This window comes from Pezoporus flaviventris, unplaced genomic scaffold (genome assembly GCF_033815535.1).
Source record: "Pezoporus flaviventris isolate CSIRO_AGI_PZ_B2104156 unplaced genomic scaffold, CSIRO_AGI_Pfla_v1 ptg000523l, whole genome shotgun sequence".
Classification (NCBI taxonomy): domain Eukaryota; kingdom Metazoa; phylum Chordata; class Aves; order Psittaciformes; family Psittacidae; genus Pezoporus; species Pezoporus flaviventris.
In genome coordinates, this window is record NW_026893070.1 from 10,325 (window position 1) to 36,581 (window position 26,257).

The window sequence follows — 26,257 nt, forward strand, 5'->3', positions numbered from 1 at the left end:
GGAGCACTCGGTGCTATCGGGATCAGGATCGGGAGCACTCGGTGCTGTCGGGATCGGGATCAGGATCGGGAGCACTCGGTGCTGTCGGGATCAGGATCAGGATCGGGATCTCTCGGTGCTGTTGGGATCAGGATCAGGATCGGGAGCACTCGGTGCTGTCAGGAGCAGGAGCAGGATCAGGATCAGGAGCACTCGGTGCTGTCGGGATCAGGAGCAGGAGCACTCGGTGCTGTCGGGATCAGGAGCAGGATCAGGATCGGGATCTCTCTGGGCTGTTGGGATCAGGATGTCTCCGAAGGCTGGGATCAAGAGCAGGACTGTGAGCACTCGGTGCTGTCGGGATCAGGATCAGGATCAGGAGCACTCGGTGCTGTCGGGATCAGGATCAGGAGCTGGGATCAGGGATCAGGATCTCAAGGAAGGCTGGGATCAGGAGAAGGATCGAGAGCAGTTGGTGCTGTTGAGAGCGAGATCAGGATGAAGAGCTGGGATCAGGATCACGATGGGGACCAGGATCAGGACTAGGACCAGAATCAGGATCAGGACTGGGTCAGGATCAGGATCAGGACCGGGATCAGGATCAGGATGGGGACCAGGATCAGGACTAGACCAGAATCAGGATCAGGACCAGGATCAGGACCAGGATCAGGACTGGGTCAGGATCAGAATCAGGATCAGGACCAGGACCGGGTCAGGATCAGGACCAGGATGGGGATCAGGATCAGTACGGGTCAGGATCAGTACCAGGATCAGGATCAGGACCAGGACCGGGTCAGGGATCAATACCAGGACCAGGATGAGGACCAGGATCAGGAACCAGGATGAGACCAGGATCAGGACCAGGATGGGGACCAGGATGGAGGATGGGGACCGGGATCTCTCTGTGCTGGGCTCCGGCGCTGCCGCCGCTCTCAATAATTGATGGAGCCGCGGCTCCAGCTCCGGTTACCGCGGAGTGGGGCCAGGCTGGGGGGGCTGGGACCGGGGGGTGCGGGTTTGGGGGGTGCGGGTTTGGGGATGCATTTTTGGGGGTGCAGGTTTTGGGGTGCAGGGTGGCAGGAGCAGGTTTTGGGTGCAGGTTTTGGAGGTGCAGGTTTGGAGGTGCAGGTTTGGAGGTGCAGGTTTGGGGGTGCAGCTGGGGGGTGCAGGTTTGGGGTGCAGGTTTTGGGGTGCAGGGTGGCAGGAGCAGGTTTTGGGTGCAGGTTTGGAGGTGCAGGTTTGGAGGTGCAGGTTTGGGGGTGCAGGTTTTGGGGTGCAGGTTTTGGGGTGCAGCTTTGGGGGTGCAGGTTTTGGGGTGCAGGTTTTGGGGTGCAGCTTTGGGGGTGCAGGTTTTGGGGTGCAGGTTTTGGGGTGCAGCTTTGGGGTGCAGGTTTTGGGGTGCAGGTTTTGGGGTGCAGCTTTGGGGGGTGCAGGTTTGGGGGTGCAGGTTTTGGGGTGCAGCTTTGGAGGTGCAGGTTTTGGGGTGCAGGTTTTGGGGTGCAGGTTTTGGGGTGCAGCTTTGGGGGTGCAGGTTTTGGGGTGCAGGTTTTGGGGTGCAGCTTTGGGGGGTGCAGGTTTTGGGGTGCAGCTTTGGAGGTGCAGGTTTTGGGGTGCAGGTTTGCGGGTGCAGCTTTGGAGGTGCAGGTTTTGGAGGTGCAGGTTTGGGGGTGCAGGTTTGGAGGGTGCAGGTTTGGGGGTGCAGGTTTTGGGTGCAGTTTTGGAGGTGCAGGTTTGGAGGTGCAGGTTTGGAGGTGCAGGTTTGAGGTGCAGGTTTTGGGGTGCAGGGTGGCAGGAGCAGGTTTTGGGGTGCAGCTTTGGAGGTGCAGGTTTTGGGTGCAGGTTTTGGGGTGCAGGTTTGGGGGTGCAGGTTTGGGGGGTGCAGGTTTGGAGGGGCAGGTTTTGGAGGTGCAGGTTTTGGAGGTGCAGGTTTTGGGGTGCAGGTTTGGGGTGCAGCTTTGGAGGTGCAGGTTTTGGGGTGCAGGTTTTGGGGGTGCAGCTTTGGAGGTGCAGGTTTTGGAGGTGCAGGTTTGGGGGTGCAGGTTTTGGAGGTGCAGGTTTTGGGGTGCAGGTTTTGGGTGCAGGTTTGGAGGTGCAGGTTTTGGGGTGCAGGGTGACAGGAGCAGGTTTTGGGGGGCTCAGGAGGGTTCAGGGACCCCCCCGCAGCCCGGGGTCAGCCCCCCAGCTCAGGGGGCATCACAAAGCAGGGGCTGTTCATTGGGTGCGAGCGGGGATCGCTCCTCCCGCCTCTCACCCCAGGGCCCCAGCACCGGTGTTGGTTACACAGACATGAATATTCATGAGGGTTCCCAGGGAGGGGCGGGGCTATTCCAATTGCCTCAGGCGCTCGTTACCATCAGCCGCCTCCCCTCCGGTGGGCGCCGGTAGGGCTCAGCCCCCAAACCCCGCCGGGCTGGAGGGTGTGCGGGGGGCTCTGCCCCAACCGGCCCGGGATGGGGAGGGTGGAAGGAGCGGGTTCCCTCTTGTGGGGAAGGCTGCTGAGGGCGGGTGTCGCACCCCAGCCCCACAGCACAGAGCTTGGGCTGCAGCTGGCACCTAAGGGAAGGGTGAAGCGTCTTAACCCTATGGCTTCCAGGCACTTGCTTTCCTTATGTCAGTGGGGTCAATGGGGGGCAATGGGGCTCAATGTGGGCAATGGGTGCACTGTGGTCAAGGGGGGCAACGGGGTCAATGCAGGCCAATGGGGTCATTGTGGTCAATGGGGGCAATGGGGCTCAATGGGGGTCAATGCGGGCCAATGGGGTCATTGTGGTCAATGGGGCTCAATGGGGGCAGTGGGTGCACTGTGGTCAAGGGGGGCAACGGGGTCAATGCGGGCCAATGGGGTCATTGTGGTCAGTGGGGGCAATGGGGTCATTGGGGGCAATGGGCTCAATGGGTGCACTGTGGTCAAGGGGGGCAATGGGGGTCAATGCAGGCCAATGGGGTCATTGTGGTCAATGGGGGCAATGGGGGTCAATGGGGCTCAATGGGGGCAATGGGTGCACTGTGGTCAAGGGGGGCAACGGGGTCAATGCAGGCCAATGGGGTCATTGTGGTCAATGGGGGCAGTGGGGGCAATGGGGCTCAATGGGGGCAATGGGTGCACTGTGGTCAAGGGGGGCAACAGGGGTCAATGCGGGCCAATGGGGTCATTGTGGTCAATGGGGGCAATGGGTCAATGGGGGCAATGGGGCTCAATGGGGGCAATGGGGCTCAATGGTGACAATGGGTACACTGTGGTCAAGGGGGGCAATGGGGGTCAATGCAGGCCAATGGGGTCAATGGGAGCCAATGGGGTCATTGGGGTCGTTGGGGTCAATGGGGTCATTGTGGTCAATGGGGCCAATGCGGCCAATGGAGTCATTGGGGTCAATGGTCATTGGGGCAATGGGGGCAATGGGAGCCAATAGTGTCAATGGGATCAGTGGGGGCCAATGGGGTCATTGGGGTTAATGGGGGCCAATGGGGTCATTGGGGTTGATGGGGGCAATAGGGGTCAATGGGGCTGAATGGGGGCCAATGACGGCAGTGGGGGAAGCAGAGCCTCGTGATCGCGCACGCGCGCTCCGTGCCACGTGACACCGCCCACGCGGGAGCGCAACCTTTCTCCCCCTCCCTTCCCCCCCACCCCCTAACGTCACGTGGCACCGCCCCGCGCGCGCCCGAGGAACCGGTCACGTGACGGCGGCCGTACCGGGGCGGGGCCTGCGCCTTGCTCCTCCCTCCCTCCACCTCCCCGCGCGCTGATTGGCCGCTCATCACGTGACCGCGCCCCCCGGCGGAGCGCCCCGCCCCCGGCGCCTTGTTTTGCCCCCCCTCTGCGCGCTGATTGGCAGCCGGTCACGTGACCGGCACCGCCCGTACGCGGGGTGGGGCCGGAAGCAGGAAGACGACGATTCCTGCGCTCCTATTGGCTGTCCGTGCCCCCACGTGACCCAATGTTGTGTCACGGGGGCCAGGCGCTGTCACGTGAGCGGCGCGGCGCGCCCCCTGCCGGAGCCGGTGGTGGTGCCGGCGGTCGCCATGGGCTGCTGCTACAGCAGTGAGGGAGAGGCCTCGGAGCAGGTGGGGCCGGGGGGCACGGGGGGACATGGGGGGGACATGGGGGGGCTATGGGGGGCTATAGGGGGCGGTGTCACCCTGCGGGGCTGCGGGTGCAGGAACCGGGTGAGGAGGAGCCCCCCATGACCCAGCCTCAGGGTGCGCTGGAGCCCAGAACCCCCCCGTGTGCTGCGTGCACCCAGAGCGTGAGCAGCAGCTCAGGGAGGGGATCCTGCCCCTCTGCTGTGCTCTGGGGAGACCTGAGAGCAGCTCCAGTGCCTGAAGGGGCTGCAGGGAAGCTGGAGAGGGGCTTGGGACAAGGGCCTGTAGGGCCAGGCCAAGGGGAATGGCTTTAACCTGCCCCAGGGGAGACTGAGCTGAGCTCTTAGGCAGAAGCTCTTCCCTGGGAGGGTGCGGAGGCGCTGGCACAGGGTGCCCAGAGAAGCTGTGGCTGCCCCATCCCTGGCAGTGCTCAAGGGCAGGTTGGACACAGGGGCTTGGAGCAAGCTGCTCTATGGAAGGGGTCCCTGCCCGGGGCAGGGGTTGGGGTGGAGGACCCCAAGCTTCCTTCACCCCGAGCCCTTTCCATGATCCATGACCACCCCTCCCCATTCCCACAGGAGGAGGAGACGAAGCGGCTGCTGGAGCCGGACCCCAGCCCCCCCAACAAGGTGCTGAACGGGGCCGAGCAGAGCTACCACAACCTGCCCTCGGCACGCACGGATGAGCAGGCCATGCTCTCCTCCATCCTCGCCAAGACCGCCATGTGAGCCCCTGCCATCGCCACAGCCCCCCCGTGCCATCACCACCCGGTGCCGTGGCCCTGGGCCACCCCCACTGTGGGTCCCAGAGGTGCCAAAGGGAAGGGGGAGCTGCTTCTGTTCCCCCCCTCAATGTCCCTTCCCTCTGGTTTGTGCCCCACAGGGACACCAAAGGGAGCCCCTGGGTGCAGGGTGATGCTGGGGGTGCTGGGCTGGGGGCCTCTCGCTGTGATTGGGGGGATGGAATGGGTGTTTGAGGGTGCAGAGGGAGTTTGGGGGCTCTGTGTCCTCTTTAGGGAGGGGGAATCACCCCAATAGGCATGGGGGCTGTCCCCAGCCCATATAGGAGGGACTTAGGGTTGCTCATGGTGCTCAGTGGGGGGCTGTGTGTGTCCCCATATGCATGGGGCTCATCCCCAGCCCATACAGGGGGGTCTGAGTCACCCATGGAGCTCAAACCATCCCCAAGATGTCGATTTTGGGGTGCTAGCGTGGGGGGGGGAGCCTGGAGCCCATGATGGGACCTGCTCCGTGCTGCTCCCCAGCAACATCATCGACGTCTCGGCTGCGGACTCGCAGGGCATGGAGCAGCACGAGTACATGGACCGGGCACGGCAGTACAGGTGGGGCTGGGGTGCTCCCCGTGCCCCTGGGGTACCCCCATAACCCTGGGGTGCTCCCTATCCCCGTGGGGTATCCCCATCCCCCTGGGGTGCCCCCTTAACCCTGGGGTGCTCCCCATCCCCCTGGGGTGCTCCCCATCCCCCTGGGATGCCCCCTTAACCCTGGGGTGTTCCCCATCACCTTGGGGCATCCCCATCCCCCTGGGGTGCCCCCATCCCCCTGGGATGCTCCCTATAGCCCTAGGGCATCCCCATCTACCTTGGGGTGCTCCCTGTCCCCCTGGGAAACCCCCATAACCCTGGGGTGCTCCCCATCACCTTGGGGTGTCCCCATGCCCCCCGGGGTGCTGTGCAGTGCCCCTGGGTGCCGGTGGTGCTGACCGCGGTGCCCCCAGCACCCGCCTGGCCATGCTCAGCTCCAGCCTCACACACTGGAAGAAGGCGCCGGCGCTGCCGTCCCTCACCAACCAACCCCACCAGGTCCTGGCCAGCGACCCCGTCCCCTTCGCAGACCTGCAGCAGGTGAGGGCCACCCCTGAGCACCCAGAGCCATGGGATCAGTGGGGCTGGGGAAGGGCTCCAGGTCCATCCAGTGCAACCATTGCCCCCCGGCCACCGCTGCCCCATGGCACTGAGGCCTCGTCTCCACGGGGTGTGAACCCTTGCAGGGCCGGTGCCTGCAGCCCTGCCCTGGGCAGCCTGTTCCAATGCCTGAGCACCCTCTGGGGCAGGAATTGTTCCTCAGCTCCATCTAAACCTGCCCTGGTGCAGCTTGAGGCCGGTTCCTCTTGTCCCATCCCTTGTTCCTTGGGAGCAGAGCCCAGCCCCTCCTGGCTCCATCCTCCTGTCAGGCACTTGTAGGCAGCCATCAGGTCCCCCCTGAGCCTTCTCTTCTCCCCACTGAACCCCCCAGGTCCCTCAGCCCTTCCCCATCACACTTGGGCTCCAGGCCCTGCACCAGCTCCATTTCCTGCCCTGGCCCCGCTCCAGCACCTCAAGGTCTCTCTTGGAGTGAGGGGCCCAGAGCTGAGCACGGGATCCGAGGGGTGGCAGCCGCACAATCCCAGCCCGGTTTGGGATGTGGGGACTTTAAAGCCCATTTTTACCCTTTTGGCCCCTTTTTGAAGCCAGAGGAGCTGCCCACGGGGTAACGGCTCTGTCCCGCAGGTGTCCCGGATAGCTGCCTACGCCTTCAGCGCGCTCTCCCAGATCCGGGTGGACGCCAAGGAGGAGCTGGTCGTGCAGTTCGGCATCCCCTGAGCGCCGCGGCCGCGCGGGGCTGGGCTTCGGGGCGCTTTGGGTTGGATTTCCCCCTTTTCGTTGTCTTCTCCTCCTCTCTCCCCACGCTGGGATCCGGCCCCAGAGCGGGGGTCCCGGGGGTGGGGGGTGCTTGGCCTGGCGCAGGGATCACCACAAAGGGAATGCTGCCGGAATGCTGTGTCAGTGGGGGGGTGGGCACTGACCCCCCCTTTGCCCCCCACCCCCCCGTTTTTACATGGATTGGGTTTTTTTACCTGTTCCTGGGCACAGCCGATAAACCCGAGCACAGGCACGGCCACCTCCTGCTCTGCGCCTGCTGCTTCCTGCATCAGTGGGGGTCCATGGGGCGGGGGGGACAGGGACGAGCCCCAAAACCCCCCCATGTGGCCCCCTTGTCTGGGGGGGTGGCATCCTCTGCCCCGGGTCTGGGGGTGGTGGCATCCTCTGCCATGGGGCAGGATCTGCTGTGGGGCACAGCGAGGCCCTTCTGCCCCCAGGGTGTCTGTGTGTGACTCCCCCCCCCCCGGGTCCCCAGCCCCACTGTGGGTCTCTGGGTGTCCCCTGCTTGGGAAGTGGCCCCATCCCCAGAGCCCCACAGGGGTCCCCAACCCCTCTTTGGGCGTCCCCTGGCTGGCGCATGGCCCCATACACACCCCCCAGGGCCCCACACGTGTCCCCAGCCCCAGTGTGGGTCTCTGGGTGCCCCCTGACAGCCATATACATCCCCCCCCTCATAGCCTCCAGTACCCTTCGAGTGTCCCCACACCCCCAGTGGGGCTGGGACCCCCATGGGAGGCCCGAGCGCCCCCTCCCGCGGCTCCCTTTGCCTCACGGGGCCCCCGTGCCCCCCTCACGTCCCACCAGGATCCCCCCCATCTCCAGGCCTCCTTCCTGGCCGCTGCCATTGTTGCCATGGCAACCAGCTCTCGCGAGAGCTGAACAGCGCGCTGGGAGCTGTAGTCTCGCCGTGAACCACGTGACACGTCTCGCAGCCAATGAGGAGGTGGCAGGGGTGGGCACTGCTGTTTGAACCGGGCGGCGGCGGCGCCGGTACGGGAGGGAGGGGGGGGCACCGGAGGGGGCGGGGCTGAGGGGAGGGGAGGGGCCCACGGGCACGGGGCGGGAGGGGTGAGGGGGGCCCGGCGGTTCCGGTGCTAGGCCTCGCGTAGCGCCGGTGCCCGCCCCCGGTGAGGCCTAGCGCGGGTGGCCGGGCCCGGTGCTCGCGGGAGGGGCCGAGGAGGATCCCCCCACCCCGGGTCCCGCCGCACCGGATGGGCGCAACCCCCCGGCGCTGCCCGGTCCCGCTTCATCGGGGCTCGCCGCGGCCTCGTCCTCACGACGGCGCTGCCGGGGCCCGGCCCGGCCTCCGTATCCGGTAGGAGAGCCCCGCTCCGGGTCCCGCGCTGCTGTCCCCGGGGGGGTCCCGCTGCTTCCCACCCCCGGTCCCGCCTTCGGCTCCGTCCCCCCCTCCCGTTCTCCCCCATCCGGTGGCTCCGACCCTGCCCGCGCAGCCCGGACCCGGCTCTGGGGGAGCGGCGCCATCACCGCGTCCCTTCCAGCGCCATGGGGGGGGGGGGGGGGTTGCACCGGCACAACCGCTCCGGGACCAGCCCCGAGTCCCGGGCTCCTGCGTTGGGAACGGCCCCGGAGCGGGGCGGGATGGCTCGGGTTCAACGGGAGCCTGCACCGGGCACCCCCCCCCCCCCCCCGGCCCGGGGCCGGCTCCAGCGCGGGCGCCTTTAACGCGCGCGGTGACGTGGAGGTGGCCCGGGGCCAGGAGGGAGCCGTCACCCGCGGCCCCGCCAGCGACACCGCAGCTTCGCCTTTGTGCGCGGCTCATGGCGGCCTGAGCCGCTCCGCTGCGCCCGGGGAGAGCCGCGGGACCCCCGCGCCGGTACCGAGCGGGAGCGGGAGCGCTGCCCCCCACCATGGGCCTGCGGCGGCCGCGCTCCGGGGCGCGGGGCGGGGAGGGAGGCGGGAGCGGCCGCGGGGAGGGGGGGCCCGGGACGGGGCGCCGGGAGAGCCGGTTTCGTAACGCTGCGGGGCCCGGGTCTGGGGCTTTCCCCGCTGCTCCGGTCCCCGCCGGGCGCCGACCCCGTGTCACGGCTCCCGGGGGGCCCCGAGGGTCGCGGTGGTGCCGCCAGCACGGAACTGGGATGGGCTCGGGCAGTGCCGGGCATCGGCTCCGGGGGACCCGGTCCCTGCTTCACCGCGAGGGTCGGGAGCGGTGTTGGGGTGCGGGGGGTGCTGAGGTTGTGCCGCGGGGCTGGGCGGGAGGAAGGATCCATCCCACGGGGAGCCCGCGCTTCCCGGCTGAGCCGATGGAGGCAGCGGCCGCTCCGGGGCTCTGGCGCTGCTGCTCCCTCCTGTTCCTCCCCGCTGTGTGGGTTCCCGGCCCCATGGGGTCCATGGGGAGCCCTGTCCCTGCCGTGGCTCCCCCCGCGCTGCCGGTGCTTGCCCTGCGCCCTTTGCTGCTTGTTTACAACCGAGCCTCCCCGAGGACCGGCCCCCAACCCGCGGCTGCGCTTCCGGCCCCCGCGCATCCCGGAGGACCGCGGCTCCCGGCGCCTGCCGCTGCTTTGGGCTTGGAAGCGCGCGGGTGTTCCCGAGGGAAGGGGTTTTCCTGGGAATGCTGGCGGTGCCGGCGCTCGGACACGAGCGGGAGGAGCCGCAGCCCCTGTGCCGGGAGCACACGGGTGCCCAGGGCGGCCATGGAGGAGCCCTTGGGATGATGTCCCTGGCATGGGAACCTGGGCAAGAGGGACCGCAAGGACGGAGCAGGGCTTCACATCCCTCTTCAGAGGGATGGCGGGGAGCTTTGGGATGGGGGATAAGGGATGGGGCATGGCAGGAGGAGGAGGAGCCTGAGCAATGGTTTCCCTTGAGTCCTGATCCTCTTGATCCCGATCACCAGGGCTGAATCCCAGGAGGTGCCGGCTGCACTTCCAGAGCAGGAGATGGGATGGGATTGGGAAGCTCTTCCCTGTGCGGCTGCCCCATCCCTGGCAGTGCTCAAGGCCAGGTTGGGCACAGGGGCTTGGAGCAAGCTGCTCTATGGAAGGGGCTGGAGCCGGAGGAGCTTTCAGCTCCCTTCATCCCAAACCCCATCCCATGATCCGGCCGTGACGGGCTCGGCTCCCGGCGCTGCAGGAGCTGCCATTGCTGTGATGAGCGTGCTGGGTGCTCATCGCTCCTCCCCTGTTGCAGGTCGGGGCAGTGACCTGCGAGCCTGAGGATGCCTCTGCACGGCGCGAGGGCCGCGGCTCTGCTCGCTTGGGTAAAGCTCCCCCCCCCCCGCCAGTACCGGGAGGTGCCGGCACCGGGACCGGCACCGGGGAGGGATCGGGGCTGGGGCAGGCCCTGGGGCAGCCGCATCCCGGCTGCTCCCGATGGGTGGGTGCTTGCCGGGAGGCCTTGCTCACGGCTCCTGTTGAGCAGCCACAAGTGCTGGAATGCCGTGGTCCAGCACGGGAGCTGCTCCGGAGCCGGGACAGCAGGGAATGGTGCTGCCCGCTTCCTCCTGAGCGTCCCATCCCGTCCGTAGGTGAACAGCACAAATGTGTGCTCCGAGCCCCTCCAGGAGCTGTCCCAGCTCCGGGACTGCAGCGTCTTCATCCGGATCATCAACAGAATGTGAGTACGAGGAGCCGGGTGGGATCTGGGGGGGGGGTTTCTGTCCCTCGAGGCTCCCTGTGGCATCAGGTGCTTGGGAAGTGCTTTATGTCTGTAAGGACTGCTCAGGTGAGGAAAACCAGGAAGTTTTCCTGAGCTGCAGTGTTGGGATGCTGGGGAAGCTTTGGAAAAGCACCACAGCTCCCACCCCCAGGACCCCTGTGGTTCTCTGGGGACATTGGGCTGATCCCCAGGGTGATACAGGCAGGCTGGAGCCTGTTTGCTCCGTCCCAGGACCTGAGGTGGCCAAACAGGGATGGGAGGAACGTGTCCGTCAGGAGCCACGTTCCTTGTCCATGAGCAAAAGCAATTAGAGCCTGAGCTGTCCTGGGCATGGGAGAGAGAACACAGGGTGCTCTGCTCCGGATGTGTGTCCTGTGGAGCTGGAGGGGAAGAATGGTCCTGAACAGGGGATTGAGCAACCCCAGCACAAACAGACTGGGGCAGTGGGATGGAGCCTGAGGAGAAGGACTTGGGGTGTTGGGTGAGGAGGAGCTCCCCATGACCCAGCTTCAGGGTGCGCTTGAGCCCAGAACCCCCCGTGTGCTGGGTGCACCCCCAGAGTGTGAGCAGCAGCTCAGGGAGGGGATCCTGCCCCTCTGCTGCATGAAGGGGAGACCTGAGAGCAGCTCCAGTGCCTAAAGGGGCTCCAGGAAAGCTGGAGAGGGGCTTGGGACAAGGGCCTGTAGGGCCAGGCCAAGGGGAATGGCTTTAACCTGCCCGAGGGGAGACTGAGCTGAGCTCTTAGGCAGAAGCTCTTCCCTGGGAGGGTGCTGAGGCGCTGGCACAGGGTGCCCAGAGAAGCTGTGGCTGCCCCATCCCTGGCAGTGTTCAAGGCCAGGTTGGACCCAGGGGCTTGGAGCAAGCTGCTCTATGGAAGGGGTCCCTGCCCGGGGCAGGGGCTGGAGCTGGAGGAGCTTTGAGGTCCCTTCATCCCAGCCCACCCCACGATCCGTGCCGTGGGCAGGGCAGGATGGCTCCCGGCCGGTGCTGCCTGCTATAATTACCCGGTGTAAGGGGAGCCCGGGGCCGGGCTGCGCTGGGCGGCAGGAGGCGGCCGCCAGCTCCGGGTTATATTTAGGAGGCTCTCGTTAATCTCCCGGCTCCGCGGCAGCGGGCGCAGGCGGTGCCTGCTCCTGAGCACATCCCGATAAGCTGGGCGGGAGGCAGCCGGGGAGCTCCCCGGCCCCAGGAGTCCCGTGGGGCTGCGGGAATCCTCTCCCGGTGCTGTCCCCGAGCCAAGCCCCGGCTCTGGGAGTCGCCAGCGGTGCCAGAGCAGCACCAGGCTGGGGCAGGGCTGAGGAGCAGCCTTTGAGGGGGGGTGTTAGGAGCCGCTGCCGGCCCTGCCAGCGTCCCCCTGCGGTGCCTCCCGCTGCCGGGGCCGCTGCCAGCTCCGTGGCGTGGAGGAGGAAGCGGCACCGTTCCGGCGCTGATCCGGCCGGGCTGGGGGCTGCCTCCATGGCCCCGTGTGCTCGGCTTTGGCTCTGCTCGGGCTGAGCTCCCCCCGGTCCCTGCTGTGTCCCAGGCTCCGGAGCGAGGACGCGGAATCGGCGCTGGAGCAGGCGCTGCCGCAGAGGATCAGCTTCATCTGCGCCTTCCTGCACAGTAAGAGCTGCCCTCGGCCCCCGGGGCTCTGCTCCTGCGTCCCCATCGCCCCGCACCGTGTCCAGGCTGCCCCGATCCCGCAGGAGGGGAACTTCCCACTGGGAATCCTCGCCGGAGCGCGCAGGGAGAGGTTGGGTGCCGGTGGTGCTGCTCTGAGGCAGCATTCCCAGCCTGCTCTCCGGCCTCAGCCTGCTTAAATCCCACTGGAAAACCTTCACCCGCGGCAGGATGCGGGGCGGGGGGGAGGTGGGAAGTGCCCTGCAGATTCCCTCAGCCCCTTCTCCTCGGGGACACGCCACGGGGTCCCCAGCCCAAGCGCAGCTCCCCGGGGATGCCGTGGGCAGCGTTCCCAGCGGCCGGGGCTCCGGTGGGAATGGGAATGCTGCTTCCCATTGCAGAGCACTGCAAGCACAAATCGGCCCCGGAGAGCCTGATCCCGGCGCAGCAGCTGCTGGAGGGAGAGGAGCTGGCCTTGGCCAAGGTAAGCGCGGGCACCGGTGCTGGCTGTGGGGCGCTGGTGCCGGGGCAGGGGGTGACGGGTCCCTGCTCGCTGCAGGTGGCCGTGCTGCTCCTGTACCATGCGTCCATGAGCTGCAGGAGCCCTGCGGACTGGAGCGAGTTCGACTACGAGACCCAGGTGATTCCCTCTGCATCCCCTGGGAAGCGGAGGTGCCCTGTGGGGGTCCCCCAGAGCTGCCCCTGCTGCTCCGGGACCCCCGAGGGAGGGTACAGGGTGGGTGCCGCGGTGCACAGCAGAGCGTGGGGTGCCCTGGGGCTGCCGTGGGGGCTGCGGCCGAGCTCACCCCATGGCTCCTCCCGGCGCAGGTGGAGCTGGCAGCGATCCTCAGGTTCGTGCTGGACAACGAGGAGAGCCTGAGTGAGAACCTGGAGCTGTTCCTGCAGAGGAAGGGTGAGCACCGGCCCCTGCCTGAGCCCCAGCACCGGCCCCAGCAGGGTGGGATGGGGAAGGTGTCCTCCTGCAGTGGCTTTAACCTGCCCGAGGGGAGACTGAGCTGAGCTCTGAGGCAGAAGCTCTTCCCTGGGAGGGTGCTGAGGCGCTGGCACAGGGTGCCCAGAGAAGCTGTGGCTGCCCATCCCTGGCAGTGCTCAAGGCCAGGTTGGACACAGGGGCTTGGAGCAAGCTGCTCTATGGAAGGGGTCCCTGCCCGTGGCAGGGGTTGGGAATGGAGGAGCTTTAAGGTCCCTTCATCCTGACCCATCCCAGGATTCCATGGCACTGTGAGTGCTCGGCACTGCTGGCACCTTCCTGCTCAGCTCCATGCCGGCAGCGCCCCTTCAGCACGGATCAGTCTCTTCCAGAGCCTAAACCCAGTGGAGTTTTCCCTCTATTTATGGTTCCAAACCCCCCCCAGCTCCCCGCAGCCCAGGGCTGAGCTGCCTTATTCCCCCTGGGCTATTCCCACCTGGTGCACGTGCTGCCTTCCCGGGGTGGATGTGGATGTACAGCAGGTTTATGGCTTCCTCAGCTGGCTTGATCCATCCCGTGGGAATTCTCGCTGCTCGACCCTCCCTGCTGCTCTGGCCATGCCAATCCCTCTTCTCCCTTGTTCTTTCCAGCCCCGCCGTCCTTATCCGGCAGCAGCTCCGAGGAGCATTCCCCGCTGCCGCCCTTCCCACAGGTGCGTTTCCTGGAGCTGCAGAAGATTGCTTCATCCTCCTCCTCCTCCTCCAGCACCAACAGGTACGTGCCCTGGCTCCGGTGGGAATGGGCACGGTGGGTTGGGACCTGGAGAGGAAGCTGAGGGCACAGAGACCTCAGGAATCGGCTCCGGCTCAACCTGGGATGTGCGATGGGGAGAATGAAACTAGGATGTGTGATGGGATGGAGCTGAGATGTGCCATGGGATGAAGCTGGGATGTGCCATGGGATGAAGCTGGCATGTGCCATGGGGAGAATGAAACTGGGATGTGTGATGGGATGGAGCTGGGATGTGTGATGGGGAGAATGAAACTAGGATGTGTGATGGGATGGAGCTGGGATATGTGATGGGATGGAGCTGGGATGTGCAGTGGGGAGAATGAAACTAGGATGTGTGATGGGATGGAGCTGGGATATGTGATGGGATGGAGCTGGGAAATGTGATGGGGAGAGTGAAACTAGGATGTGTGATGGGATGGAGCTGGAATATGTGATGGGATGGAGCTTGGGATGTGTGCTGGGATGGAGCTGGGATGTGCCATGGGATGAAGCTGGGATGTGTGATAGGATGAAGCTGGAATATGGGATGGGATGGAGCTGGAATATATGATGGCATGGAGCTGGGATGTGCCATGGGATGAAGCTGGGATGTGCCATGGGGAGAATGAAACTGGGATGTGTGATGGGATGGAGCTGGAATATGTGATGGCATGGAGCTGGGATGTGCCATGGGATGAAGCTGGGATGTGTGCTGGGATGGAGCTGGGATGTGTGATGGGCAGGATGAAGCTGGGATGTGCAGTGGGATGAAGCTGGGATGTGCAGTGGGATGGATGTGGGATGGGATGAAGCTGGGATGTGCAGTGGGATGAAGCTGGGATGTGAGATGGGATGAAGCTGGGATGTGTGATGGGCAGGATGAAGCTGGGATGTGCAGTGGGATGAAGCTGGGATGTGCCATGGGCGGGATGAAGCTGGGATATGCAGTGGGATGAAGCTGGGATGTGCAGTGGGATGAAGCTGGGATGTGCAGTGGGATGAAGCTGGGATGTGCAGTGGGATGAAGCTGGGGTGTGCAGTGGGATGAAGCTGGGGTGTGCAGTGGGATGAAGCTGGGGTGTGCAGTGGGATGAAGCTGGGGTGTGCAGTGGGATGAAGCTGGGGTGTGCAGTGGGATGAAGCTGGGATGTGCAGTGGGATGAAGCTGGGATGTGCCATGGGCGGGATGAAGCTGGGATGTGTGATGGGGAGAATGGAACTGGGATGTGTGATGGGTGGGATGGAGCTGGGATGTGTGATGGGCAGGATGAAGCTGGGATGTGCAGTGGGATGAAGCTGGGATGTGCCATGGGCGGGATGAAGCTGGGATGTGCAGTGGGATGAAGCTGGGATGTGCAGTGGGTGGGATGAAGCTGGGATGTGCAGTGGGATGAAGCTGGGATGTGCCATGGGCGGGATGAAGCTGGGATGTGCAGTGGGATGAAGCTGGGATGTGCCATGGGCGGGATGAAGCTGGGCTGGGACTGGCTCCTTTGCGCCTGGCTGATGAGCACAGACCCTGCCCCAAGCTGCTGAGGCCCTTCCCTGTCCTGGGGTGGGCCTGGGAGACCCAGGCTGTGCTTGAAGGGCGCTGGCTCTCAAGGGGCTCTGGTGTCCCTCTGCAGTGTCCTGCCCGGGGCCCCCTCCTCGCCCATGGGGGACATCATGCAGACCCCCCAGTTCCAGCTGCGGCGCCTCAAGAAGCAGTTGGCTGCGGAGCGGGAAAACCGGGATGAGCTGGAGGTGGAGCTGGCAGAGAACCGGAAACTCATCACGGAGAAGGGTCAGGCCCTTAGGGGGCATCCTGGGATCGGGGGGGGGGGGCTCTGGGGCTCGGCTGGAGCCCGTGCTCAGGTCCGTGCTGGCAGACCCAGCGGAGCCCAGCTCATCCACCTCCCACTGCAGAGGGTTTCCATGCGGTGGCTCCTCTCCCATAGGGAGGCACAGATGGACACGACCCCCCCCACCCCGGGCACTGGGGGGGTCTGCAGGGGGTAACGGGCCTGTTCTCCCCCTCCCCAGAGGCTCAGATCAGCCTCATGCAGCAGCGGATCGACCGCCTGGCCCTGCTCAATGAGAAGCACGCTGCTGACCAGCTGGAGCCCAAGGAGATGGAGGAGCTGAGGGAGAAGAACGAGAGGTGATCCCCTGGGAATGTCCCCTCCTCCTGGCGGGCTGGGCCGGGTCACTGCGGTGGCCCCAGGCTTCTCTGGGCACCCTGTGCCAGCGCCTCAGCACCCTCCCAGGGAAGAGCTTCTGCCTGAGAGCTCAGCTCAGTCTCCCCTCGGGCAGGTTAAAGCCATTCCCCTTGGCCTGGCCCTACATCCCTTGTCCCAAGCCCCTCTCCAGCTTCCCTGCAGCCCCTTCAGGCACTGGAGCTGCTCTAAGGTCTCCCTGGAGCTCTTCTCTAATCCCAGCACGGGAACAGCCTTCCCTGTTGTGGGGAGACCCCATGGGATGTGCTCTGCTTCCCCGACAGCCTTTGGGGTGCCACTGGCGCCCCTTCCCCAGGTGCTCAGCCTGGTTTGCCAGGGTCTGGCCTGGGCTCTGTCACTCTCTGCTCCCTGGCACTGCCAGTTCCTGGTCTTTGCCCTGTCCCTGTTTACCTGGGAAGGACGCCCAGGCTCCTGGTCCTTGGTTTGTCCTTTCCCTTTGCAGAGGGGGGGCTGGAGTCCTGCAGCTGCCTCTGCCCTTGGCATGGAGCTGTTGGGCTCTGCCAAAACCCAGGCATCTCCCTGCTCCCCGTCTCCGTGTGCTAGGATCCAGTTCAGAGCTGGGTCTGTGGTCGCTTGGCCCCACGGCACAGCGGTACCGTGGCCCCTCGGTGTCCCGGGCCGTGCCCAGCAGCATCAGCCCCGCTGGGGTCCTCACCCTCCCTCCCACCCTCCCCTGCAGCCTCATGGCGCGCTTGCACGAGGCGCTGAGGCAGTGCCAGGACCTGAAGACTGAGAAGGGGCAGATGGACCGGAAGATCAGCCAGCTCTCCGAGGAGAACGGGGACCTCTCCTTCAAGGTACCGGCTGCCGGGCCCTGCCCTGGGGCCGGGGCCGGGGCTGGGGCTGTGCACAGGGGCTGTGCAGGGCGCTGGGCTGGGCTCTGCCGTGGGGATCTTCACCCCGAGCTGCCTCGGCCCCAGCTCCTTGCAAAGGGAGCGTGGTGCCGCAGGGTGCGTGCGCCCGGGCCTGGGCTCCGTGCGGGTGCTGCCCCAGGGGAGCCGGGCGCGCTCAGCCCTTCCTCTGGGATGGGGGGTTTCGCCCTTGGCAGCTCCGGGAGATCGGCAGCCACTTGGTGCAGCTGCAGGAGGCCCTGAACGAGCTCTCGGAGGAGCACAACGCGGCGCTGGCCCAGGCCCAGGAGAAGCAGGGGCAGCTGGAGACGGAGCTGCGAGGAGCCCTGCAGGACAAGGTGGGCAGGGCCCGGCGGGTGGCAGGGACACGGCTGCTGTCCTGCAGGCGCATCCCGTGGGAAGCCTCTCCCTTCCCTGGGCCGTGCTGCCCTGGGCAGCCTGGATCCGCGCGCTGCCGAGCCTCAGTCCCACCCCTCCTGTCCCCAGAAATGCTCCGAGGAGAAGATTGAGATCCTGCAAGGGAAGATCTCTCTGCTGGAGGATCAAGTGGCCCAGCTGGGAGAGTGCAGCAGCCAGAAGGGAGAGGTGCTGGGGGACGTCCTGAAGGTACGGCTGCGGCCGGAGCCATCCCTGCCTCCTGCGGCGCTCCCGTGGGAAGCTGCCTGGAGAAGAGCAGCGTGAGTCACGCTGTGAGCCCATGCGTGTCCTGTTCCCTGCCCCTCGTGTCCCCGCAGCTGGAGGAGCTGAAGCAGGAGGTGTCCGCTCTCACCAGGGAAGGTGCCGAGCTGCAGGCCACGGTGCTGCGGCTGGAGGAGGAGAAGCAGCAGCAGGAAGCAGCCCTGCAGTCGCAGCGGGGCCTCTTCGAGCAGGAGAAGCAGCAGCTTGGCAGCCTGGTGAGCAGCCTGCAGGATTCCCTCGCCGAGGGCCAGCGGCGCCGGGAGGAGCTGGAGCGGGAGCTGCGGGAGCGGGAGGCCGCCGGCGCCCGGCACGAGCAGAGCCTGCAGCAGCTGCAGGAGGCCAACGCTTCCCTGAGCAGCCAGCTGCAGGCGCGGGATTCCGAGCAGGCCGCCTGGGATGGGGAGAGGGCAGAGCTGAGCCGCAGGATCCGGGAGCTGGAGGGGAGGATGGTCGAGCTGGGCCCCCAGCAGGCCCAGCTGCAGGAGCTGGAGGCGCGGCTCAAGGAGAGCCAGCAGCGGCTGGCCGAGAGGGAGCGGCTGGCGCGGGAGAACAGCCGCCTGCAGGAGCAGCTCCTCTTCCTGGAGGAATCCCTGCGCAACACCGAGGGCATCCTGGAGGATGAGAAGAGGAGGGCGGCCGAGAGCCTGGAGGGCAGCCTGGCCCGCATCGCCGAGCTGGAGGCCGAGAGGCAGCGCCTGCAGCCGGAGCCCGCAGAGCCGCCCCCCGCGGCCCGACGGGAGGACGAGGAGCGGGAGCTGCGGGCCCGGCAGGAGGAGGTGGCGGCGCTGCAGGCGCAGCACCGGGAGCGCGTGGCCGCCCTCGAGGCCGAGCTGGCGAGCGCCCGCACGTGGGCCCAGGAGAAGGAGGGCGAGGAGCAGCGGCTGAGGGCCGAGCTGCGCTGCCTGCAGGAGCGGGCGGAGCAGGAGCTGTCCCGGGAGCGGCTGCGCCGCGAGGAGCTGGAAGGCGCCGCGGCCGAGCTGCGGCGGGCGGCGGCGGGCGGGCGGCAGCGGGAGCAGGAGGCGGAGGCCGAGGCGCAGCGGCTGCGCGGGGAGGGCTCGGTGCTGCGCGCCCGGCTCGAGGAGGCGCTGCGGGAGCTGGGCAGCCGCGACGAGGAGGCCGCGCGCCTGCGGCAGGAGCTGGAGCGCGGCCGGGCCGAGAGCGGGGCCGAGCGCGCCCGCAAGGCCGAGCTGGAGGCGCAGCTGCAGAACAGCCTCAACGAGCAGCGCGTGGAGCGCGCCCGGCACCGCGACGAGCTGGCGCGGGCGCGGGAGCGGCTGCAGGAGCAGCAGGGGCTGCTGGAGGAGCTGCGCCGGGACAAGGCCGCGCAGGCGGAGGAGCTGCGGGAGCTGCGGGACACGGTCAGCAGGCTCCAAGGGGAGCTGCAGGAGGCCGCCCGCAGCCGCGCTGTGGATGGGGACAGCGCTGCGGGCGCCAAAGGCTCGGAGCGGGAGCTGCGCGCGCAGGTGGAGGAGCTGGAGCGGCGCTGCCGGGAGCTGCAGGAGAGCGCGGCCGCAGCACGTGCGGAGCTCGAGGCCTCGCGCAGGGAAGGGGCTCGGCACCGGGAGCAGGCGTCGGAGCTGCAGGAGCTGCTGGAAGCCGCGAGGGCGGCGCAGGCGCTGCAGGAGGGGAGCGCGGAGGCGCTGCGCAAGGAGCTGCAGGAGAAGGGCCGGGAGCTGCTGCAGAGCCGCGGCACCGTGGCGGCGCACGAGAAGGAGCTGGCGGCTCTGCGCGCCGCGGAGGAGGGCTGGAAGGAGCAGCTCGCGCAGTGCGTGCAGGAGCTGGAGAGGAAGAGCGGCCTCGTCGGGAGCCTGGAGCACGAGGCGTCCGTCCTGCGCCGGCAGGCGGGCGAGAAGGAAGGGGAGAGCAAGGAGCTGAAGCGCCTGGCGCTGGCCGAGTCGGAGAAGAGCAAGAAGCTGGAGGAGCGGCTGCGGGTGCTGCAGGCCGAGATGGCCACGGCGGCCTCGCGCGCGGCCGAGCGCTGCTCGCTCATGAAGGTGGAGGTGCAGCGCTGCCAGGAGGAGATGGACAAGCAGCGTGCGGCCCTCGAGGCGCTCAGGAGGGAGCGGCAGAGCCTGGGCGAGCGCGAGGAGGAGCTGCGCCAGGAGCTGCAGGGCTGCCGGGACGAGCGCATGCAGCAGGAGCAGCTCGTGGCCGCGCTGCAGCAGGAGCTGGGCGCCGCGCAGGGCCTGGCCGCGGAGCTGCCGCCGCTCAAGCTCCTGTGCCAGCAGCTGCAGGCGGAGCGCGGCGCCCTGGAGAGCCAGCACCGGCAGGAGCTGGAGCAGCGCGGCCAGGCCCTGGGCACGCTGCAGGCAGAGCTGGCGGCGCTGCGGGAGCGGGCGGCCGAGCAGGACCGCGCCGTGCAGCGGCTGCAGGCGGAGCTGGGGCAGGCGCAGGAGCGGCACGGGCGGGAGCTGGAGCGGCTGCGGGCCGCGTCCGAGGAGCTGGTGGCCGGGAGCCGGCGGGAGGCGCAGGAGGCGGCGCGGAAGCTGGAGGCCGTGGGCAAGGAGCAGGAGAGCAGCAGAGCGGCGGCGCTGGAGGAGAGGAGGAAGCTGCTGGAGGACAGGCAGAGGCTGGCGGCGCAGGTAAGGGGCTCCCGCGCATCCCTGCATCCTCCCGGGGGCTGGCGCCGGGGCACGCTCCCCACGCTCACCGCGCTTTGTGCCCGCAGGTGGAGCAGCTGGAGGCGGTTCGGAAGGATCAAGCCAAGCAGGTAACGTGGGCGATGGTGCCCGGCTTTGGCTGCTTCCCAGTGGCGTTCCCGGTCCCCTCGTGCTGTGCTTGTGGTGGGGATGCAGCTCCAGGTCTTTGCCTTCGTCCCAGACCTGCTGCCTGCAGCTCGGCACCTCCCAGCGTGACCCGTAGGGGACCACTGCTCCTGTGATACCTCCACAGGCAGATGGGGTTTAGGGGGAGCCAGGAGATCCCATTCCTCCCATACATCCCTTTCCCCCCCCGTCTTTAACCATCATCCAGCTCCTTGCCCAGCTGGTGGGGATGGCTGGAGGCAGGGGGAGGCCAGATGTGGTGGATGTGGCCGGAGGTGCGATGCCTCCCAGCAGCACCGACCTCAGCGGTGGCGTGGGGCTGGCTATGGCAGTGGTGTTGGAAAAGTCCCATTTTCCCCCACAGTCCCAGCACAAGCGTCCCCACAGAGGCCTCGTGGCTGGGACCCAGAGGGGGGAATCTCGTCCCTGGAGCTGGTTTAACCCAAGGTGTTCCCCCAGGTGGAGGAGCTCAGTAAGAAGCTGACTCAGCACGAGAAGACCGCGCGGAGCCACCAGCAGAGAGTGAAGGTGAATGGGGAGCGAAGGCCTGGGGCTGAGCTCTGCGCTGGGCAGAGAGGGGGGCTCGGGGGGGTCTCTGAGCCCGCATCCTCGCTGCCCACAGGTGCTGGAGGGGGAGCTGCAGGCAGAGGCCACGCGGCAGCAGGAGAGGGTGGCAGAGCTGCAGGAGCAGCTCGCGCAGAAGGAGCAGGCAGCCGAGCACTACAAAGGCCAAGTATGGTCCTATCATCCATCCTTCCCCATCCCTCCCCGTCCTGGTCCATGGAGAGACTGATGGGTTTCTTTCCTCACCCTTGTAGATGGAGAAGGCAAAAACTCACTACGATGCGAAGAAGCAGCAGAACCAGGACCTGGCGGAGAAGCTGAAGGCCATGGAGCAGCTCCAGAAGGAGAACAGGGAGCTCCGGGCCGAGGCGGAGCGCTTGGCCAAGGAGCTGCAGCAGAGCGTGCTGCAGGCCAAGGAGTCGGAGCTCAGCTGCAGGAACCTCACCAGCCAGGTCCACAGCCTGGAGGCTCAGGTGGGGGCAGCACAGAGGGGCTTCTTCCTTCTCCCTCCCTGCTCCTCCCTCCCTGCTCCTCCCTCCCTCCTTCTCCCTCCCTCCTTCTCCCTCCCTGCTTCTCCCTCCCTGCTTCTCCCTCCCTGCTTCTCCCTCCCTGCTTCTCCCTCCCTCCTTCTCCCTCCCTGCTTCTCCCTCCCTGCTTCTCCCTCCCTCCTTCTCCCTCCCTCCTTCTCCCTCCCTCCTTCTCCCTCCCTCCTTCTCCCTCCCTCCTTCTCCCTCCCTGCTTCTCCCTCCCTGCTTCTCCCTCCCTGCTTCTCCCTCCCTGCTTCTCCCTCCCTCCTTCTCCCTCCCTGCTTCTCCCTCCCTGCTTCTCCCTCCCTCCTTCTCCCTCCCTCCTTCTCCCTCCCTCCTTCTCCCTCCCTCCTTCTCCCTCCCTCCTTCTCCCTCCCTGCTTCTCCCTCCCTGCTTCTCCCTCCCTCCTTCTCCCTCCCTCCTTCTCCCTCCCTCCTTCTCCCTCCCTCCTTCTCCCTCCCTCCTTCTCCCTCCCTGCTTCTCCCTCCCTGCTTCTCCCTCCCTGCTTCTCCCTCCCTCCTTCTCCCTCCCTGCTTCTCCCTCCCTGCTTCTCCCTCCCTGCTTCTCCCTCCCTCCTTCTCCCCCCGTCTCCCCCCATTGCCATCTCCCTCGGAGGATCCATCCCTCCCTGCTTCCCATCCAGGTGGAATTTGCCAACCAGCAGCTCCGGGAGCTCGGCAAGATCCAGGTGTCCAAGGCCCCGCTGAAGGGCCAGGAGCTGATCCACCAGAACCCCGCCGACATCAGCACCGACAGCCTGGACCTCAGCCTCGAGGAAGCTGGGTCCCTCCACACCCGCAGGTACCGGCCCCGCGCCTCGCCGGAGCCCATCCTGCGCCGCCGGGCTCCCTGACCCGTGCCCTGTCCTGCAGGGAGGCCGCGCGCTCCCGCTCCGAGGACTCGGTGCTGGCTGCGGGCGCGGAGGAGTCACCGGCGGCGCGGCGGCTCCCGCGCAAGGTGGAGTCCCTGGAGAGCCTTTACTTCACCCCCCTGCCGAGCCGCACGCGGGCCCAGCGCAGCTCCAGCGCCGGCTCCTGCGGGGACCTCTCGCTCGACTCCGGCTGCCAGACCCGCTCCGCGCGGCGCCGCACCACCATCAGCATCACCATGACCAAAGTGAGCCGCGCTCGGGGTCACCGTGACCCGGCTTCAGGGAGCGCTGGAGCCCAGAGCCCCCCCTGTGCTGGGTGCACCCCCAGAGCGTGAGCAGCAGCTCAGGGAGGGGATCCTGCCCCTCTGCTGTGCTCTGGGGAGACCTGAGAGCAGCTCCAGTGCCTGAAGGGGCTGCAGGGAACCTGGAGAGGGGCTTGGGACAAGGGATGTAGGGCCAGGCCAGGGGGAATGGCTTTAACCTGCCCGAGGGGAGACTGAGCTGAGCTCTTAGGCAGAAGCTCTTCCCTGGGAGGGTGCTGAGGCGCTGGCACAGGGTGCCCAGAGAAGCTGTGGCTGCCCCATCCCTGGCAGTGTTCAAGGCCAGGTTGGACACAGGGGCTTGGAGCAAGCTGCTCTATGGAAGGGGTCCCTGCCCGGGGCAGCTGTGGGAGCTGGATGGGCTTCAAGGCCCCTTCATCCCCCCCCGTCCCGTGCTCTCCCCCCACAGAAACAAGCCAAGCCCGAGGAACCGGACGGCTCCGACGTCTCCTTCTGCAGCCTCCCCGGGGCTCAGCCCAGCGCCGCCCCGGCCCGGAGCCGCCTGCGCTCGGGCTCCTCGCGCTCCCTCGCCAGTTTCCCGTCCCAGGAGTCCCTGCTCCCGCCGGACGCCTCCTCCCCGCGGGACCCCCCTGCCCACGCCGCGCTCCTGGGGCTCCCCGGGTACCGCCCGGTCACGCGCAGCTCCCTGCGCCGCATGCAGGGGGGCAGCAGCTCCAGCCTCGGTGCGTGGCTATGGGGTGGGGTGGGGAGCTCTGCCTTCGCTTGGGGTGCCGGGAACCCCCCCTTGACCCTGCCTTGCTTCGCGTTCAGGCCGCAGCAGCCTCTACCTTGGCACGTGCCAGGATGAGCCCGAGCAGCTGGAAGACTGGAACCGCATCGCGGAGCTGCAGCAGCGCAACCGCGCCTGCCCGCCCCACCTCAAGACCTGCTACCCCCTGGAGAGCAGGGTACGGCGCTCGGCGGGTGGGGGGCAGCCATGGGGCGGGGGGGGCCTTGGTAACACCTTCCTTGTGTCGTGTCCCCCCCAGTCCTCCAACTCGCTGGCGACCATCACGGACGAGGAGATGAAGACGGGGGACCCGCGGGAGACGCTGCGCCGCGCCAGCATGCAGCCCCCACAGGGCCCCCCCGCCCCGCGCAGCAGCCTCAGCGCGGCCTGGCCCGGCATCACCACCCGCCAGCAGCGCAAGAGGGCCTCCGATGAGTCCCACCAGGGCCCAGACACCCCCGAGGTGAGCACAGGGGGGTCAGGGGAGAACACAGGGCATAGAGCATGAAACAGAACACAGCATAGAGCATGAAACATAGAACATAGAGCATAGAGCATGAAACAGAACACAGGGCATAGAGCATGGAACAGAACACAGGGCATAGAGCATGAAACATAGAACATAGAGCATAGAGCATGAAACAGAACACAGGGCATAGAGCATGGAACAGAACACAGGGCGTAGAGTGTGAAACATAGAACATAGAGCATGAAACAGAACACAGGGCATAGAGCATGAAACATAGAACATAGAGCATGAAACAGAACACAGGGCATAGAGCATGAAACATAGAACATAGAGCATGAAACAGAACACAGGGCATAGAGCATGAAACAGAACACAGCATAGAGCATGAAACATAGAACATAGAGCATAGAGCATGAAACAGAACACAGCATAGAGCATGAAACATAGAACATAGAGCATGAAACAGAACAAAGGGCATAGAGCATGGAACATAGAGCATGAAACAGAACACAGGGCATAGAGCATGAAACAGAACACAGGGCGTAGAGTGTGAAACAGAGCACAGGGCGTAGAGTGTGAAACAGAACATAGAGCATAGAGTGTGAAACAGAACACAGGGCGTAGAGCATGAAACATAGAACATAGAGCATAGAGCATGAAACATAGAACATAGAGCATGAAACAGAACACAGGGCATAGAGCATGAAACAGAACACAGCATAGAGCATGAAACATAGAACATAGAGCATAGAGTGTGAAACAGAACACAGCATAGAGCATGAAACATAGAACATAGAGCATGAAACAGAACAAAGGGCATAGAGCATGGAACATAGAGCATGAAACAGAACACAGGGCATAGAGCATGAAACAGAACACAGGGCGTAGAGTGTGAAACAGAACACAGGGCGTAGAGCATGAAACATAGAACATAGAGCATAGAGCATGAAACAGAACACAGGGCATAGAGCATGAAACAGAACACAGCATAGAGCATGAAACAACACAGCATAGAGCATGAAACAGAACACAGCATAGAGCATGAAACATAGAACATAGAGCATGGAACAGAGAACACAGAGCATAGAGCGTGAAACAGAACGTAGAGCATGAAACATAGAGAATGAGCCATAGAACATGGGAGATACAGAGCATAGAACATGAAACATAAGAGCTATAGAGCTGTATAACATAGAGCATAGAACATGAAACAGAGCACAGAATATGAAATATAGAACATGGAGCCATAGAACATTGAGACAGAACATGAAACATAGAACATAGAGCATGGAACATGAAACATGGAACCAAAGAACATGAAACATAGAGCATAGAGTGTGAAACATAGAGCGTAGAACATGGAACATAAGAGCCATAGAACACAGAACCCCGGCGGGTGGGGAAGGGCCTTTGAGATCACGCAGTGCAACCGCTCCCCAGCACTGCCAAGGCCACCACTGACCCATGGCCCTGAGGGCTTTGGCTGCCCGGGTTGAGAACCTACAGAGCTCCTGTGCTGGATGCTGGGAGAGGGGCTTGGGACAAGGGCCTGTAGGGCCAGGCCAAGGGGAATGGCTTGAACCTGCCCCAGGGGAGACTGAGCTGAGCTCTTAGGCAGAAGCTCTTCCCTGGGAGGGTGCTGAGGCGCTGGCACAGGGTGCCCAGAGAAGCTGTGGCTGCCCCATCCCTGGCAGTGCTCAAGGCCAGGTTGGACACAGGGGCTTGGAGCAAGCTGCTCTATGGAAGGGGTCCCTGCCCGGGGCAGGGGTCGGGACTGGATGGGCTCTAAGCTCCCTTCATCCCGAACCGCTCCGGGGTTCTCGGTGTCCCCAGGATGTCCCTGGACGGGCTCGGGCGCAGGGAACGGTGCTGGAATCCCTGGGCAGGAGCCAGCTCCGGGCTCTGCTCCCTCTCCCGGTGCCATCCCCTTTCCCCCGTTCCCACAGTCCAAGAAGCCCACCACGTGCTTCCCAAGGGCCCAGACCCCGCAGCGCCGCAGCGCCCAGCTCCGCCGCAGCACCCAGCCACCAGCGCCCCCCAAGCCGGTGAGAGCAGCACCAGCAGCAGGGCTGGGGGGGGGTGTGTGACCCCCCCACACCCCCCCACACCCCCCCTCACTGTGCCCCCTCCGCAGGCCGAGAGGCGCCAGTCCCTGGCCTTCAGCATCCTCAACACCCCCAAGAAGCTGGGGAGCAGCCTCCTGCGCCGCGCCGCCGCCCGCAAAGCCACCCCCAAGGGCTCCCCCCGCGCCGGCGCCCGCCGCTCGCCCCGCATCGCCACCGCCAAGTCCCCCAAGGGCAAGGTAAGGACCTGACCCCCCCCATCCCTGCCCCGGGGGCTGCTCCCCGTCACCAATGCCCCCCCTTGCTCTCTCCCTTCCAGACCAGTCGCCAACAGCTCAAGGACACCAAATTCTGAGCTTTGTCCCTGTGCCCCCCCCAGCCCGAGGCTTCAGCAGCCCCAGGGGGGTGATGGCACAACGGGGGGGGGGCACCTTCCCCTTGTCCCATCGCCCCCCTGCTCCTCCCTGCACCCAGCTCCGCCTGCCCCCCTCAGGCAGGGCCCCCCCCTGCCCCCTCAGGACCCCCCCCAGCCTTTGGGGCACCCTGAGGCGGGGGGGGAAGGA

At 65.9% G+C, this 26,257-nt stretch overlaps 2 protein-coding genes across 2 annotated transcripts; both read left to right on the plus strand.

The window, feature by feature from the left end:
- Positions 1 to 3,935: 3,935 nt before the first annotated feature.
- On the plus strand, positions 3,936 to 6,689 carry LOC133263901 (ragulator complex protein LAMTOR1-like). Its single transcript, XM_061443762.1, has 5 exons — positions 3,936 to 4,044; positions 4,641 to 4,786; positions 5,327 to 5,404; positions 5,800 to 5,926; positions 6,572 to 6,689. Exons 1-5 carry the CDS (start codon positions 4,003 to 4,005, stop codon positions 6,662 to 6,664), a joined length of 486 nt encoding a protein of 161 aa, XP_061299746.1. The 5' UTR covers positions 3,936 to 4,002; the 3' UTR covers positions 6,665 to 6,689.
- A 942-nt stretch (positions 6,690 to 7,631) lies between these two features.
- NUMA1 (nuclear mitotic apparatus protein 1) lies at positions 7,632 to 26,082 on the plus strand. The gene is made up of 26 exons (XM_061443766.1): positions 7,632 to 7,714; positions 9,872 to 9,941; positions 10,209 to 10,297; positions 11,862 to 11,941; positions 12,340 to 12,422; positions 12,498 to 12,578; positions 12,767 to 12,851; positions 13,520 to 13,643; positions 15,266 to 15,423; positions 15,663 to 15,780; positions 16,536 to 16,653; positions 16,905 to 17,045; positions 17,194 to 17,313; positions 17,442 to 19,967; positions 20,054 to 20,095; positions 20,610 to 20,678; positions 20,773 to 20,883; positions 20,969 to 21,187; positions 21,885 to 22,042; positions 22,114 to 22,357; positions 22,842 to 23,115; positions 23,204 to 23,340; positions 23,422 to 23,625; positions 25,578 to 25,676; positions 25,766 to 25,933; positions 26,014 to 26,082. The coding sequence occupies exons 2-26, from the start codon at positions 9,900 to 9,902 to the stop codon at positions 26,047 to 26,049; spliced, it is 5,526 nt and encodes a 1,841-aa protein (XP_061299750.1). The 5' UTR covers positions 7,632 to 7,714; positions 9,872 to 9,899; the 3' UTR covers positions 26,050 to 26,082.
- Positions 26,083 to 26,257: the final 175 nt, after the last annotated feature.

What these genes read in the sequence shown, in the direction of transcription:
- LOC133263901 (XM_061443762.1), top strand. Translation starts at nt 4,003, where the DNA reads ATGGGCTGCTGCTACAGCAGTGAGGGAGAGGCCTCGGAGCAG. An exon ending in AGGGAGAGGCCTCGGAGCAG is followed by an intron (nt 4,045 to 4,640) that starts GTGGGGCCGGGG and finishes CCATTCCCACAG; the next exon opens with GAGGAGGAGACGAAGCGGCT. An exon ending in CCTTCGCAGACCTGCAGCAG is followed by an intron (nt 5,927 to 6,571) that starts GTGAGGGCCACC and finishes TCTGTCCCGCAG; the next exon opens with GTGTCCCGGATAGCTGCCTA.
- NUMA1 (XM_061443766.1), top strand. Translation starts at nt 9,900, where the DNA reads ATGCCTCTGCACGGCGCGAGGGCCGCGGCTCTGCTCGCTTGG. An exon ending in GGGCAGCAGCTCCAGCCTCG is followed by an intron (nt 23,116 to 23,203) that starts GTGCGTGGCTAT and finishes CTTCGCGTTCAG; the next exon opens with GCCGCAGCAGCCTCTACCTT. An exon ending in GCTACCCCCTGGAGAGCAGG is followed by an intron (nt 23,341 to 23,421) that starts GTACGGCGCTCG and finishes TGTCCCCCCCAG; the next exon opens with TCCTCCAACTCGCTGGCGAC.